Below are 16,176 nucleotides of genomic sequence, written 5' to 3'. Positions count from 1 at the left end.
ATTGCTTGCAAGATGCTGTCTTTACAAAGACACAACAATGCCAAGAGTATAATAAGACAGAATTGCCAGATATTATTGCACTGCTGTTTGTATATTAAACTCAAATTTTGTCGCAGTGGAGCTCATTTAACTGCCGATTGACAAAAAGAACTTGCAGCTAATGCCAAACTTTGGTAGGAGTTTTATTTTTGGAGCTAAGATTTGTCATCTTTGATTGTTAAATCCATATTAATAAATAGTGTTTTGAATAACAAAATAGGGACAAAAAAGAAATCTTCTGTACTTTCACATATGCATTGCTTGCTAGGATCTTACACACTATGGGCGACCAATTAGATAAGTCCTTTAGCAAGACCCTGAAGGCCACCAAGGTCCACACCAGTTGTTGGGGAACCAGGCAGGACACATTGTTGAGTTATTTGAAAAGACAAAAAAAACAACAACAAAAAACAACTTTTTACCTTTCACTTTTCAAGTAAATTCACACAATAATAGATGGATGTCTTTTTCAAGACATCTTTTTAACAACTTGAAAATTCCATCTTATCAGCTTTCAATTGACAGCAAGATTCAGACGCTTTCATACGGACACAAGTCATGTCTTTTCAATGTATTTTCATCCAATGTTTGCTGGGTTGGCAATTACACACGTCACTGACATTGCCTACATCATTTACAGATATGAACACATATCTGTGTAATATAGACACCAGAGTCTCTCTACTTTTGCAATTCAAGTGAGGGATAATGCCATGATTGGCCTAGACTCAGTTTGTTCTGTCCCACCATGGTGCATAACGACCTAAACGCCCATTAAACCAAATTTTACCATGCACAAAGTCTAAGATATTAATACAAGAGAGAAAATGCTGCCCCGAAGGAAATAAGGGCCCAAAGTGTGTACACCCTAAATGCATCATTCCCTTATTATAGAGGACCCATTTTATGCAATTTTAGGTTACGTGCCACCCAAAATTGACCTCTGGTGTCACCTTGGCCAGCTTACTAAATATTCTCAGGTTTCCTCTCTCAAATAAAACCTGGACCCTAGAACATTTTCCACTTCACGTGAACCATAGTGAGAAACCATGGTTTAAGTGCAATGGGCTCATATAAGTGCAAAGTGTGCATTGGTGATACTTAGGCTGGCAAATAAGCCATGGAAGATGGTGCTTGTCGTATTGAGTAAAAGTGCTATGAAGTGGGAGAAGGAAAGCACAGCTCACGTCCGGAGTGGTTTTAGAGTGCTGAATGAGTACGGAGGGAGGAGGAGGAGAACTGAAGCAAGTGATTTCAGCCTCGTTCTCAGAATTAACCCATAATGACGTAAGCTCCTTCACACATCCTGACAGCTGCCTAGTTACAGTGTTCAGCCGGTCCAAAACATCCATGGTCATTTCATCTGGAAGCCACACCCACTCGGCACACACACTCATTTTTGGGCCTTTTAGATGAATTGTATTTACTGTTTGCAATGGCAGCAGGTGAAGGTTTTGCGAGGGGGATGCTATCAGAGATACAATATACCGGAACGTCGTTAATCCTGGTAGATAGGGGCAAGCTCGGGTTTGATTCGAGCTGTTGTTCAAAGCTAGGCATGTGAAAGAATGAAATGTGAGAAAATTTTAATACCTGCCTGACAAAAGGGTATTAACTATATGGTGAGGGGTTTTAGAGCCTTAAAACATATCATAAAACTAAAAACATAATTAATGAATGAGTAACTCTAATAAAAAAAGACATGCAGTATAATGAACAAAATCATGAGAAATGAAAACAATTTAAAAACCAAAAAAGCAACCTCTATTATATGTATTTAACTAGTTGTACCCCTGTGTGGGCCATCAACCTATTATGCTGGAGGGGTTTGCGTCTCAATGATCCAAGAAACTAAATTGTCTGGGACTTTATGCCCTGGCATGGCCACTCTTGGCAAACAAGTCCTCGGTGAAGGACCAGACTAAGTATCATAGAACACTTATAATGAGTATAAACAACGGACACTATTTTTCCTTACTCAGACGTGGGTCACTGGGGTCCCCCTTTGGAGCCAGGTGTGGAGCCCGATGGTCGAGCTTACACCCACGGGGCCCCCTTCCTATAGGCCAGTGTTTCGCAACTATATTTTGCCAGGCCCCCCCTAGAAAAGAGAACCCCCCTCCAGTCGATGCACTGTACATAAGTAAGATTATTATTGATGAAAATTGTTTTAGTATACCGACACATGTATCCTTTTTAACATTAACAACAAAAAAACGCAATAAAAATCAACTTTCAACAACTGTTAATTATTTTCATCGTGTTTATACGGGTTAGAGCTTAGTCTAAAACGGGGAAAAAAAGAAGCAAGTGCACCAAAGTGCCCGAAACTAAAAGAAAATGATTACTTTATTGCAATTACATTCCAGATGACAAAAACAAAGCCTTTTGCCTGGAATCATTCCCCCCCACCACCACCACCACCTGCAGGAGTGGCCATAGGGGTCGAGTGGAGTGTGAGCTGGGCTTCAGGTAAAGGGTTAATGTTACTGGACCTCAGTGCTTGTCATGGATTGTACTGTACATAACAAACATCATAATCATACATAAGGGTCTCCATATGTACACTTGGCACCGGGACATCCTAGGTCGTGCGTGGACCATGTCCCGTCCCTCCATTGTTCATTTGTGTTTTTGTCAGGTGGTCAGTGCCTGTCTAGGTAGCAGTCCTCGAATCTGCTGGTGGATGCTTGGTCATCTCAGAGGGAATCGGTGTCGATCTGCTTCCTCCACACATTGAAAGGAACCAGTCATTACTTGGGCTTCTAATTAGTAAGCCTCCTGGATGCCTCCCTGGTGTGGTGTTCCGGGCATATCCCACCGGGACAACCCAGGACACGCTAGCGAGACTATGTCTCTCGGCTGGCCTGGGAGCACCTAGGGATCCCGCCTGAGGAGCTGGAAGAAGTGACTGGGGAGATTGAAGTCTGGGCTTCCCTGCTAAACCTCCTGCCCCCACAGCCCGCCCCATGAGTATCGGTACAAAATTGATGAAATGATGGATGGATTGACTTTTCGGTTAAGGTATTTTTCAAAAACGTACCATAGCAATAAAATAAACACATAATACATAAATAATAAATCATAGCAATAAATGAAGCAACTCTGTATATCAAAAAAGGACTTTTAAGAATTTTGAAAAAAAAAGTCAGCAAATATGTGAATAACATGTGAATGCGGTCGATAGTAGCCACTCATTTATTTATTTCGAATATCTGTAGATACGTATTTTACATCACTTTTGGTTGAACGCCTCAGAAAATTGCATGCATTTTTTTCCTAATCCATCGCAAAAGGAAATTCGACTCAAAATAATTCTATTTGTATCAGTACTTAAGTTTTCCCTCTTAATTAAATTTTAGACTGTAGAAAATTACTGATTATTCCATACGAAAACAAAATATGAACCAGCTACAACACGGAAGTACAACGGGTGTTGACCCGGAAGTAGATGTTCAATGTGACTTACTAGCTCATGCCACAAGTCTTTATTTATATTTAACAGCTATTTTCTAGATTTTCATCTTCTGGGGCAAAAATGTTTCTTACCTCTGTGAACCGTGAGTATTCAACACATATTCCCTTTACGATTGAAGATTAAAATGAGTGCACTACTTTAGCGTTTTAGGAATTAGCGCAACTAGCGCAGTTGCTGCTTATTTTAAATGCTTACATTATTTACACTTAAGCGAGTACATGGTTTGTAACCTGCTCATATTCACTATCTGTTATCACAATATGTAATCGTCGCTCAGAAAAATTAGAAGCATTATAAACATTGTAGTTCGTTCGAAATGAGGTATTGTTTTCAAACATCTTTCATTTGAGCTCTTTTCCTGTTTCAGTTGCAAAGGCGAAATCAAAGTAAGTAATAAATGGTTGGAACCATTATTCTGATTTCCCCGAACAAGGTAGTAACGAGAGTATTGTTTACCCTTTGCAAGGACCATACTTGTGCAGATGATGAGCGCTGCAGGAACTGGCTACCGCTTCAACACAAAAAGAAACCGTCTCAGAGAGAAACTGGTGCTGCGCAAGCATGATCCCATTGGTAAGATTTGGCAATAGAAGAAATGAGTGTAGGAAAGCTCACAAAATCCAACGTTTGGTTTGTATCGCGGTTTAGGTATCGCGATGTCCGGTCATCAATTGTGATGTGTAGCAACCTTAAAATGGAAAGAATTAAGTACATTTATTCACAGTATTGTTGATAACGTCTACTATTATTTTATTGCATTAGTATTATTTGTTTTTATCAACGTCATTATTCATTTTCATTTATTTGTATTATCAGATATATGTTTTTGCCTATTTATACTAGAAGAGTGACAGGTGCAAAAATTGTACTTATGCCCACCTGTTACGAGTCATAAAACAGATTAAGTTATAGCTTCTTGTAAATACATATGCTTTTGTTCGGTGAAACAAGAATTTATTTCACACTGAGTCTTAGTGACAAAATTGAGACAATATAATTTTTTATTGTTTATTATTATTGTAATATTTTTATTTTCATTGGGAAGTGATCTAAGATATTACAAATTTCGAAATGGACACAACAATTATCCCTAATTAAGTTAGGATAAGCAGCTATGGAAAATGGATGGATGGAACAAAGTATGCAAAAAAAAAAAAAATAGTCTCCATGTCGTAGATGAAGTAATTCAAAGTAAATTTAGTGTGACCCCACTGCCAGACCATGATCCTGTAGTTGGGAGAACTTTGATTTACATTATTAACATGACCAGATTGTACGAAGAATTTGAGTTGAGTTTTACTTTTCTGCTTTGTGTGTCTTTGTTTTTTGAGTTCCCTCTGCCGTCATACATCCTACCAGATGGCAGCTGGCTCAATGCATGGTACTAAGTGTAGAACTTAAAAGTACCCTGGTAATTTTTATTTATTTATTTATTTTAAGTAGCAATGTCCCACTGGGTCGTCCCAGGACACGCTGGAGAGACTATGCCTCTCGGCTGGCCTGGCAACGCCTGGGGATCCTCCTGGAGGAGCTGGACAAAGTGGCCGGGGAGAGGGAAATCTGGGCTTTCCCTCTCAAGCTGCTGCCCTTATGACCCGACCCTGAATAAAGCTTGCCATCATATGGGCAAAGTGCAGCCAACCGCGTTCCTTTCTGCGATGTTGTCTTGTTCATCGTTGTAATGCCTGATTTTTCACATATATTCAGTGCCGGTGGAAGTAACCAGAAAGAAATGAATACAGAGGGCCCCCGGTTTATGACGTTAATCTATTCCGGGGTTGGGATCGTAACGCGAATTCGCTGTATGGCGGACAATCCAAACCTATATTAAATAGTGTAAGATTTAAGAGTTAATTATAAACTGGCTGTTGCACTGATGAAGCGACATTGTTTCATGTGCTCCAGCTGCTCCAGGAGCTGTGCTGGCTCCCTATTGTCTATGCATAGACATTGGGATGTGTGAGTTGTCAACAATGTTCAAAGGGCGAGTGGAGCCTGCCGATTGCACAATAGCCATGTGATGCCACAGATTGAATCATGAGACCCACCACGACTCAGCAACAACTTTTCAATAAAAGACTGCAGTCCGAGAGCTCGGAGAGAAAGACTTTGCAACGAGGCTGACACACGGTCACGCTCTCCTTCGAGGAGCTTGTTATGGCCAAATCCCCTAGTGAGAGTAGCTTAGCCTAGGCCAGGGTAGTTTAGCCTTCTTCGTGTTTCTTGATTATTTCCAGCTTCGTTTTGGCAAATATTGTCTTCTTACTTCTCTCTTTAACATCATTAGCAATCTTGGGACCCGCGGCTAACCCATTCAAGTTTGAATTAAGCAGTAAAATGCACAATAAATACTTTATTTTAAGCACTCAAGATGAGATCCAATCTTTAGCATGCAGCCATTTTGACATTGACGCCAACCAATAACAGACCAGCATTGTAGTGACGTAAGCGGTGACGCGTGAATAGACGTATGAGCGCAGACACGTCCAACATGGCGGTCACGCACGCACACTGACCGCCATGTTGAATGTGTCGTAAGCCGAAATAAAGGGCATAACGGTGAAAAAAACTGAAGGCAGGGACGTCGTAATCCGGGGTCCACTGTATCTTGCTAAATACACTATAGAACCATGGTGACCATTTGAAACAGGTCTGTAGTTGGAGGGTAACATGGAAAAGACGCAGAATGGGGGTCTTCAACACCGAACTTGGGTAGTAGACTGTATTGACAGGTTTCATTTTAGAGCCATTTTTGGAAGTTCACTGCTTTCTTTCCTTAATGGAAGGGAATGCTCCATTTGGAAATACTATCTTGTTGAAAGTCCAACGACTACTCAATCAGTAACGGGCTAACACAACGGAGGCCATGACGCTCTTTCTCACTTCCCTAAGGAAGCAGGGCAGCAAGAGGAAAATCGTCAGCCCTCCTCACAGGGTGACAGGCGCCATTTGTGCATGTGAAATTTCATGCGTGTACACGGGGGGCTGCAACGCCGCTGTACTAGAAAATTGAAAATGGTCAACTGTTAGTGCTGTCTCCGGGGGCTACAACCAATCAGCAATGGTTTCATTTACGAGCCAAAGGACGCCAGGCACTCCACAGTCACTGATCGTGTGCTATTCAGCCAATGGAGCAGATCATTTTACCAAGTTCAACTTTCCAATTCTTTATTATAGTTTACACAATGATATCTGAGATGTGAATTTAGGGCAGCCTGGGGGTTACTTTGTAAGTGTATTGTAAGTATTGTAAGTGATTGGGGAAAAAAGTTCAGGGCTGAAACAAAAATAGGCTTGGAATATATCAGGATCACACTGAAAGTCTACCGTTAAATGATGATATTCACCATGTTCCTTTTGTTTGCAGTATGAAATGAACCCAAGATTGTCTTATCTTTTGTAGAGTTAAAATTAAAAGTTGAATTCATTTGAATAAAATCTTCTGAGTCTTCTCGTTGGAATTTTATGCTGAAACAACTATGTTTACAAGGAAAACGTTAAGCCCACAAATATCAGCCATTGGGCCACCAAGTGATGCACCAACACAAGAAATAGACCCTAATGTCAAAAAGCTCTTTGCATAAATACAGTATAGGTGTCGCAATATTGTCTAAGTACTCTTCTAGTTTAAAGAAATTAAACCTATCTTTAAATTTGCTTTACCTGGTGTGGTCGACTTTCATTCACCAGTCCTACATCGATTAATATATTTGTTTTTCTTTTGTTGCAGTGAACAAGCACGTCCTATTCTTTGAGAAGAGGAAGATCAGGTCAATATAAAATGGGCTTCCACACATGGACAATAAACCTGCAACATTTGAAACGGAGCAATTGCCTTGTGGATTCAAAAAGATAACGCCAAGCAAGAGACTTCAATATGTGTTCACCAGGCCATGACAACCAGAAATGATTTTACAATGGTATAAAATAATTAAAAAAGTCCTTCATTTTTTATTTTTCTCAATCAACCACAATATATATTAGAATATATAATCCCAAATAAGTTCATTGTCAGTTGTATCTTTCCCAAAACTACCATTAAAAGTTATTCCAAATACTTTTCAGTTAACTTGTGTGTGTTACTTCAGCCAGTGCGCCATTGTACAATTAAGCAAAGCTTTGTTCCATTCTATATACTGTGCAGTGATTAATGGTCTTTCGTTGGTTGTTCAGATTTCTCAAAAGCAGCGCATTAATAAAAAGGCCAGTTCGTGAATCCGGATAAACTCATCGCAATAGATTAGCTTCTGTCAGAAGAGGTCAGCCGCTAAGTCCTGCTTGTATGGATACGAGGACTGCGTGCCCATGGACTGCACGCTCACTCCTGCCACTTGACCTGCTCTGCGGGCCGCCTCCTCCAATTGCATTGTGGGATAATGAGCCATGTAATACGCCAGCGCTCCAATGAAGCTGTCTCCGGCACCCTGGGAAGAAAATATAGAACAATGTTCAGCCAATTTTTTAAATGATGTACATTGTGTGCGCTATTATTAGGCAAATTAGTCTTTCGACCATATCACCGATCATCGACCATACAGTTATCGAGTTTGAGGTTTATTAACACTTTGGGTTGACCAAGGGAACTATAGGTGTTAAATAAAATTAATCGTCAAAAACACATCTTGTGTAAAAAACTGCACACAGTGCACAACGGCAAACATTCTTCTAGTATTCACAAATATGATAGCAGTCAAATATTTGGAAACACCCTCTGATTAATTTTGTTTTATTTTTGGGACATCAATAACTAACTCATTGACTTTATGAATAAATATTTATGAAATTATTTGGTGAAAAAAACCAAAACGATATTGTGGATTTTATATGCTTCAAAGTAGGAATCTGTTGCCCAAATAACAGCTTTGCGCATTTTGGTATTTTCTCGGTCAGATTTACGTGTGAATGTTGCTTTATGACCTGGAATGACTTTCAGTTCACAGCTGCACGTTTTAAAGCGTTAATTGCTTGACATTTTTAAATTAAATTTGACTGATACTGTCCAATGTAAATTTACATAGTGATGGGGCAGCATTTAAGTGTAGTTGGTAAAAAAACAAAAACAAAAAAAAAAAAAAACTTGCGCAATTTGCCGAAATGGCAGCTGGCAAACTGTCCTTTTTTTTCATTTTTGCTGTTGCCAGTAGAGGGTGCTGTGACATACGACCCTCAGAACACGCATGAACTGTCTCACCGTCCAGTTAAACGGGAATTTGCATTCAACTACAGCACCAGAAAAATAGATGAAATGAACCTGTATGTTCTTAAACTGCCAAGAAACATTGAATGTTTATGTTTTTGACCATGGGCCTTTCGCCACCAGTTCAGGTTTGGTCATCATGTAAAGACACATAGAGCCAGATGGAGACCTATTGACAAAAGCAGAATGTGGTATTTGCACCTTGAAAAAAAAAAGGGGGAGGGGGGTATCAAGGGGATGTTCTGATGGGAAAAGGCACAATGGCATGTTGTGACCTGCTCGCGTAAAACCACAAATGCAGCCCCTCACTGGTTCTCACAAGTCCGCTCTCTTACTCATCACTTCGGCTCTCAAAAGATACTGCTTTCTGGTCTGGGAAGAACTGTCCCCCCCTTCAGCCTCAAAGTAACCCTTTCATGGCCTCACCAATGAAGACATTGTCAGCTATGTGTGGATGATTCAGTGACACGAGGCAAACAACTCATAACACAACCAGGTCCAAAAGTTCAGAGGGGTTGGGGGCATGCCCCGCGATTAAGTTAGTTTCTGGAAACACTCAGGACCCAACTGTGCCATTTTACGGCAAAGTATACAAATCAAGCTTTAAAAAAATGGGTCCACTCTGCTGGTCAGCACAATGGGTGTGACCCCCAGATTGTTGAGATGCTGGAAAGAGTGAGATCAGAGCACAAACATTTTACAGGCCCGTTGGAGTTCCATGTTGTGTTTATGTCTCCTGTCTGGTAGCTGGGCTGGGTCATGACATAGCGCAGTGTTTAAGCGTTGATGAGGTCGTTTCACTGGTTTGGCTGAGGCCCCCCGTTTGTTCGCACATTATGACCAACAGCGATGGGACTCATGAGTTTTGAAGTGCGCAACCATTTTGACCGAGCCACATAGTACCACCAGGCTGACAGAAAAATAGTCATTCAATTCTGTTGTTGATGTTAATCCGCCTGTGAGCCACACTCACCGAACCCTTAAAAAAACAATGATTTTTGAAGTTTGAAGTTGCGTTACATTTACCCAAGAGATGGTTTTGACCAATAATTGGTTTATTGTTTACAGTTTTTTAAATAAAGTGCAGCAGTATATCTATCTATCTATCTATCTATCTATCTATCTATCTATCTATCTATCTATCTATCTATCTATCTATCTATCTATCTATATATATATATAGATATATATATATATGATGTATTTTTTTTTTTTTTAGAGAAATGTAACTAGAGAAATGTACATAGTATATATAAGTACATATACATACACACACACACACACACACACACACACACATAGGTGAGAATACAACAACTGCTGCACAAGTATGTACTTTTCTTTTAAAATACATTCCAAGTGTTGAAGCCTGGACTATATGGTCAGTGATTAATTTTATTAATTAAAAAAATCTATCTTATGCTATCCATCCTTCCATATAACCAACCAACCAACCCATATGTTTTTAAAATCCACTTGAATATAAATCTGCCTGACTGAAGTCCATTGAAATGACAAAACCTCTCAGTAAGTCTGGAATATTTTTAATTTCAAATTGTTGATGAGCTGAATATCAAAATCAATATCGTTTTGTGCAAATGATTTGATTTGGAAAAACTTTTAGAAAATTCATTTAAAACTAAATCCTTCCATAATGAAAGAACACAATATCTCTTCCACCCAGATAGATAATGAATTAATTCAGACATAATTGAATACGGTCACAGGCAGGTGTACTTAGGTGCAATTTGTAGTGGATGGCGCAGTAATTGAGAAAGTTACAAATGCAAAGCAAAACAACTTAAACAGCACTTTCAATCCACTGCTAACTAGGATTTTGGAAAAAGAAAAAAAAAACAAAAGCCCTAAAATGCAGCTAGAGCATTTGTGTTGTTGTTGTATCTGAGCAAATTGTGTTTCTTGGTAGTGCAATCAACAGCATGTACTCAGAGAAGTGAAAATGAATTTCTATTGAAACTTGCAAACTGGAAAAATGTCATGAGTTCTCGCTCAGTTGCTGGATAGCCGTGCCAAGTCGACCGCAATGTTGGTTTTGTGTCATCCTTTCACCAAATAAAGGGTGATCGAAACAATAAGCCAGAGCTTTGTAAAGTAACACAACAGAGCCGTGTCTAAATATGAGCTTGAATCTTTGCCCCATTTCCAGTCCAAAGTCGAAGTCAGCCGACGTCCGAGCTCCCCATCCAACTTTTGTCTCGTCCAAGAGGGCCATGAGTGTGGATTTACTGCATGAAGCTCACCAAGGCTGACAAGCGTTGCCCCCTTCAGCCCCGTTGCCACTGCCCTCGACACACTTTGTTGAAGGTTAGATCTGGAGGCCTGTCAATCAAATGACACAAGCACTCGCCGAAGATGAGCGGTGATGCTCGTGCGGGTTGCCTCCTTCCAACGCTGCTTGACCTTTGTGACTTTCCTCTGCCTGTTATCCAGTGGCGTTCAAAATTATAATGACAGATGTGATTGTGAGAAGCTCTCCAAAGACAAAGATTTCTACACCAATTGGTACATCTAAAATGTGGAAACACAGTCCAAATGATGTTGACCAAGGGTTCTCAAACTTTTGAGTCAGGGACCCCTTTTAGAAAGCAAATTTTCCAAGGAACCCAATTGCAAATGTTTGCGAGGGAAAAAAAAAAAAAGATTTAAGCCAAACATAAGTGCCCATCTTATTCAGCAACATATTCAAGTTGACAAGTATATTTGTTACTTTTCAGCTTTAATGAAGCTGAGAAAATAATAATTGCAAATTGCATGCCTCTTCATCACAAACTGGGTCAATTTCTCCCAAAAAGGTTGCTGCCAATTATTTTGTCAAAAAAGGCATTATAAAACAAAATACTGCTTTAGCTTTGCTGGCTACATTGCCTTGTTAGCAAGTAATTGGAGACACAAAAGGCATTCTGACAAATTTCAAAATTATAGCACAAACACACACACACACACACATTTATATATTTATATTTTTATTTTATTTTTTAAATGATTATCATCACTCAATTTTCTGTCTTTCCTAGTCGTTTCAATGGCTTCTATCTAGGTAGATAGACAGCGAACAGCAAATGAGTGTAACTCTTCTGTAATTTAGTTGTGCCAGTAGTAAAACTCTGGCTCATTGTAAAACTATAAAGAAAAGAAAACACACCAAAACATAACTCAGGTCAGTCCCATATGCAAAAATGATATATCTTACCAAATGTACACAAATTGCGTTGATTAAGTCAATCATATAACTGAAGTAGAAATTAGATTCCTTTCAATGCAAAATGTTAATTCGATGCAAATGAATATGCTTATCAACTCAATTTACATATGCTAAGAATTACCAAAAGGAAATGCTAACAAGCAAATTCATACAAGGCTATACTATATAACATTCTGAAGATAAATACTAGCAAATAATGCTAGCATGTTATCGAGTCACAAATTGGACCAACAAGCAATTAATTTGGGGCATATTAGCATAAAGGACAACATTCCAACAAAGAAAACACAACTCACAGACACTTGTGGGCCGGATCTCACAAAGAGAAGGAACAACGCATGCACACCGACAGCAACTGCTCCCCTCCCAACTGAAGCCACATCATCCTCCCCCACCACAAAATGCACTATAAACAGCGGCCAGAGGCGGCGCCAAAAAACAAAGACTAAGCCAAACAAGGCACAAATCTGTAACTGTTGCGCCTCAAGAAATGCACTTAGCTAAATGGAGGCCATCTAGAACATATGCTGTAGAACGGAGAAAAAAGGCCAAAGACCTTAGTGTTTTGATGTGATGTTTTGAATATAATAAACTAGTTATGACCAAAGTTTCATTTCAGTCGGACAAAACACTAAGAAACGGGGCCTAATTAGAGTTGGGGCTCGTTTTTTTTGGGTCACCCTGGAATATGGAAAGGTTTCCAAAATGCAGCTCTTCATTTAGACTGCACCTTATAATCCGGTGCGCCAGTTAATATCCTTGTTTTTGACTTGAATCATGCCACTAAGAACAATTCAACATTCATTTATCAAACTACAACAAAACCATAATGAGCAATATTGATCACGTCTGTTGAGTGTAATCAGCATGGATTTTAACCTCATTATTCTGGAGCTCTCTATTCAATTGACATTTTCATATAAAGTTCAATTGTCAGAAAATGACTACGGCAATAAGTGCAGCAGAGATGCAGCATCCCTTCTGAGGGAGGCGAGACACTGCTCCGAAATAAGAGAATAGTATCGCTGGAAACAGAAGGTGTTTGAGGTGTAATAGGGCACATGATGTTCAAGAGTGTGGCACAGTAAGAAAATTACCCCATGTCAAAGAACCTGAACATGCAAGCACTGTATGGTATAGACTGAAATTGGGCATTCTGCCAACATGTTCTGGTATCTGTTCCCAGTGATAAAACTATTTTCAAGTTCCCACTGTTTATTAACAGTTTTATAAGGTTTGATAGGTTCCACAGTAGTGCCAGCGGCATTCAATCACGGCAAGATATGTTATCAAAATATAAAGAAAAGAAGAGGGCATACACTTTTCTTTACTGATTCTTTTGGAAAACTATTTGATGATGTCAATTTCAGCAAATCATGTGATTCACTGCTTTACCATGCTAATGAGGTTAGAGTATAATGTATGGATGGATGGGAGATCAAATGTCCTCCAATTCTGGAATGCCCCACATCTCAGTCTTTATTAGACGTGTCCAATAAGATGTTGTGACCAATAAGATGTTGGTTTTAATTTTATTATTATTATTATTTTATTCATTTATTTATTTTATTGTGTCATGCGATTGCCTATAGGACAGTGCTTCAGTTGGTCCAGACACTGATATCGCAGTCTTACGGCATCTTTGAATTACTAGGCTGGGTGGTAATTTATAACAGTAAATACCATGTTGTAAAATAAGGTGCAAATTGCATGTGAAAGGCTATGGCATTAAATTTTGATTTTTTTTTCCAACTAACATTTTATCCCTCTTGTTATATTTGTTTGCAAAGAACAACAATAATGTCCCTTGGTCATTTTGACCCAAGGTGTATTTAGGCACTTTTTTTTTTTAAATGTGTATAAGCCAAAGCCAATATTTTTCTCTTAGCCAGTGAAAAATGTTCATTTCTCAAGAGCAACAATCATGTCTGAGGGTAAATATGACCCAGATGTGGGTGCTTTTAACAAAAATTGCCCTCCAAAACTTTTTTTTTTAATTTGCAACATACTCACCAAAAAAGGCAATGCATAATGTATATTTGTATGTTACATTTGTTTCTCTGTCTTATTATTAACACCTTCCATCAATTTGATATGGAGTCTTGTGCAATCATCCAAAAGTTTCAATTTTTATTTATTTTTTTTAGTTCATAACCTTGCTAACTAAAAAATCTTGAGATTAATTTATTATCCTCTCAAACAGCAATCGTATTCCTGGGTCATTTTGAACTGCTTATTTATAAATAAAAGTTGCAATATTGTAAAACATTTGAAAATGCTTTTGAACAAAAATGCATACAAATGCCCTTTACTGAATATGTTGAATATACATAAGCCATGCGCAAGTCTTGTACTGAAAAACTATTCATTTTAATTTTAAAACGGGTGCGTTTGACCCAATGACATAATGGGAAAGTTAATAAAGGCTTGTCTCCCACTCATTTACTGGGCCATTAAAAGACATAATAAATCAACAGAGCCCATGCATTAATTTACTTTGTGTGCTTTCAAGTTTATACGCCCCCCCTCATTCGCTCCAACCATTAAGTTCAACAACATCGACCTGACTTCAATTGAATTCATTAGTACAGACAGAATTTGCAGCTCTGGAGACATATTTGACTTGTTGGCTTTTGCAGAATGTCATTGAAATGTGGGCTGTGTCTAGAGTAAATAAATAGGTCAAGCTAATGACAAGCCCCCCCCAACACACACACACACACACACACACACACAAACATACACTGTCTGACAAGTGTTATTGTGACAAAAAGGCATTCATTTATATTAGTACTAAAAATATCAATACATGAAAATACAATTGTTTGGCTGCTTATGTAATGCGCACTATGAAAAGGGATGAATGGATGAGCAGAGGTCTACGGTTTTGACTTGTAGTCGAACATTTTGGACAAATTGAGGCGGCTCGGTGGAGCACTGGTTAGCACGTCCGTCTCACAGATAAGGGACCCGAGTTTGAATCCAGCTGGTTCTGGCTTTCCTGTGTGGAGTTTGCAGGTTATCCTCGTGCCCAAACAGGTTCTCTCCAGGCACTCCAGTTTCCTCCCACACTCTAAAAACATGCACGACAGGTGTATTGGATGCACTAAATTCTTCTTAGGTATGATCGGGTATGTGAATGGTTGTTTGTCTATGTCTGCAATTGGCTGGTGACCAGCTGAGGGTGTCCCCCGCCTACTGCCCAAAGTTAGATGGGATAGGCACCAGCAAGCCTGTGATCCATGTGAGGATAAGTGGCGATAGACAATGGTTGGATGGATGTACAGTAAAACTTGAGGATGTAGAAATTGGCACTTCTATTTTAGTTGTGCTTTATAAATTAGCACTATTGTCTTGATACTTTTTGATAATTGATTTGTAATGATCACTTTTTGTATGCTAATAGTAATGCTGGATCCTATTTTATTTTCAAGGAGCTTGAAGAAGTAGCAATTGCATTTGTCACTCTCCTTTCATCTTGATGCCCGTTCTTCTAAGATAAATGGTGTGAACTCCTGAAACCTACAGCACTTTTGAATGAAAAATACCCTGGGGTGAATAAAGACCAACTTAGGGGCAATGCTGACTCACAGTGGATTCAATGTCCGGAAGCTTCCAAACAGGCAAGTAACGAGGGAGGAAGCTTCACAGATCAAACACACACTTAATTGGACCAATTAGCCCACTTGTATCTTTGATCCATTTGCAAGCTAAATCTTTCCTGCTTTCGTGTTTCCCACTGATCCACGGGCAGTGGACAACACCAACATCTGGCTTGCTGTGCACCAGCTGCTCTGTTCACATGTAATCCATTAAAACAAGGTGATGTAGCAGTTTTCTCATTGTGTCATCCTAACCCAGACTGTTCTCGGCGCAGGAATGCAACGCTCATGCTCTATTTTCCCTTTACCATTGAGTTCCAGGAAGGAATTATTCAATTGCTCCACGGTCTCTCCAGCCATAAGAGAGAGAGGGAAAAAAAAGAAAACTATGACTAATTTGATTGCCCGGACCCACCGTGTAGCAGCTGTAATGTCTGGATTAGAGGGGGCTGTCTACCTTTATTTAGTCTTTTGGGATGGACCTCCTGGAACGGAACGAAGAGACCAAGGCCACCCAAGTCCCGAAAATGTAATCTATGAATGTGTTCTGATAACTCCCAACAAAAAACAGCCAAGGCTCTGGAAGCCTGTGGTCAATTTACTTTGATCAGGAGAGAGGGAACATGTTCCATTCCCA

At 39.4% G+C, this 16,176-nt stretch overlaps 2 protein-coding genes across 3 annotated transcripts in view; one reads left to right on the top strand and one right to left on the bottom strand.

Moving 5' to 3' along the window:
* Window positions 1–3,450: 3,450 nt before the first annotated feature.
* On the top strand, window positions 3,451–7,574 carry mrpl33 (mitochondrial ribosomal protein L33). Its single transcript, XM_088433860.1, has 4 exons — window positions 3,451–3,599; window positions 3,885–3,903; window positions 3,984–4,090; window positions 7,248–7,574. Exons 1-4 carry the CDS (start codon window positions 3,578–3,580, stop codon window positions 7,295–7,297), a joined length of 198 nt encoding a protein of 65 aa, XP_088289986.1. The 5' UTR covers window positions 3,451–3,577; the 3' UTR covers window positions 7,298–7,574.
* rbks (ribokinase) overlaps window positions 7,425–16,176 on the bottom strand; it is a 41,133-nt gene continuing 32,381 nt past the window's right edge. For both annotated transcript variants that reach the window (XM_088433858.1, XM_088433859.1), the window contains exon 9: window positions 7,425–7,941. In XM_088433858.1, coding sequence (XP_088289984.1) covers window positions 7,768–7,941 — 174 coding nt within the window. In that variant the 3' untranslated portion in view covers window positions 7,425–7,767. The remainder of the gene's footprint in view (window positions 7,942–16,176) is intronic.

This window comes from Hippichthys cyanospilos, chromosome 14, assembly GCF_059441005.1.
Source record: "Hippichthys cyanospilos isolate Australia breed blue-spotted pipefish chromosome 14, RoL_Hcya_1.0, whole genome shotgun sequence".
Lineage (NCBI taxonomy): Eukaryota > Metazoa > Chordata > Actinopteri > Syngnathiformes > Syngnathidae > Hippichthys > Hippichthys cyanospilos.
Note: the sequence above shows the minus strand (reverse complement) of the source record. Positions and strands in the feature narration are given on the sequence as shown.

Coding starts and splice junctions, on each gene's coding strand:
- mrpl33 (XM_088433860.1), top strand. CDS start 3,578: ATGTTTCTTACCTCTGTGAACC. Junction 4,091..7,247: donor GCGCAAGCATGATCCCATTG/GTAAGATTTGGC, acceptor CTTTTGTTGCAG/TGAACAAGCACGTCCTATTC.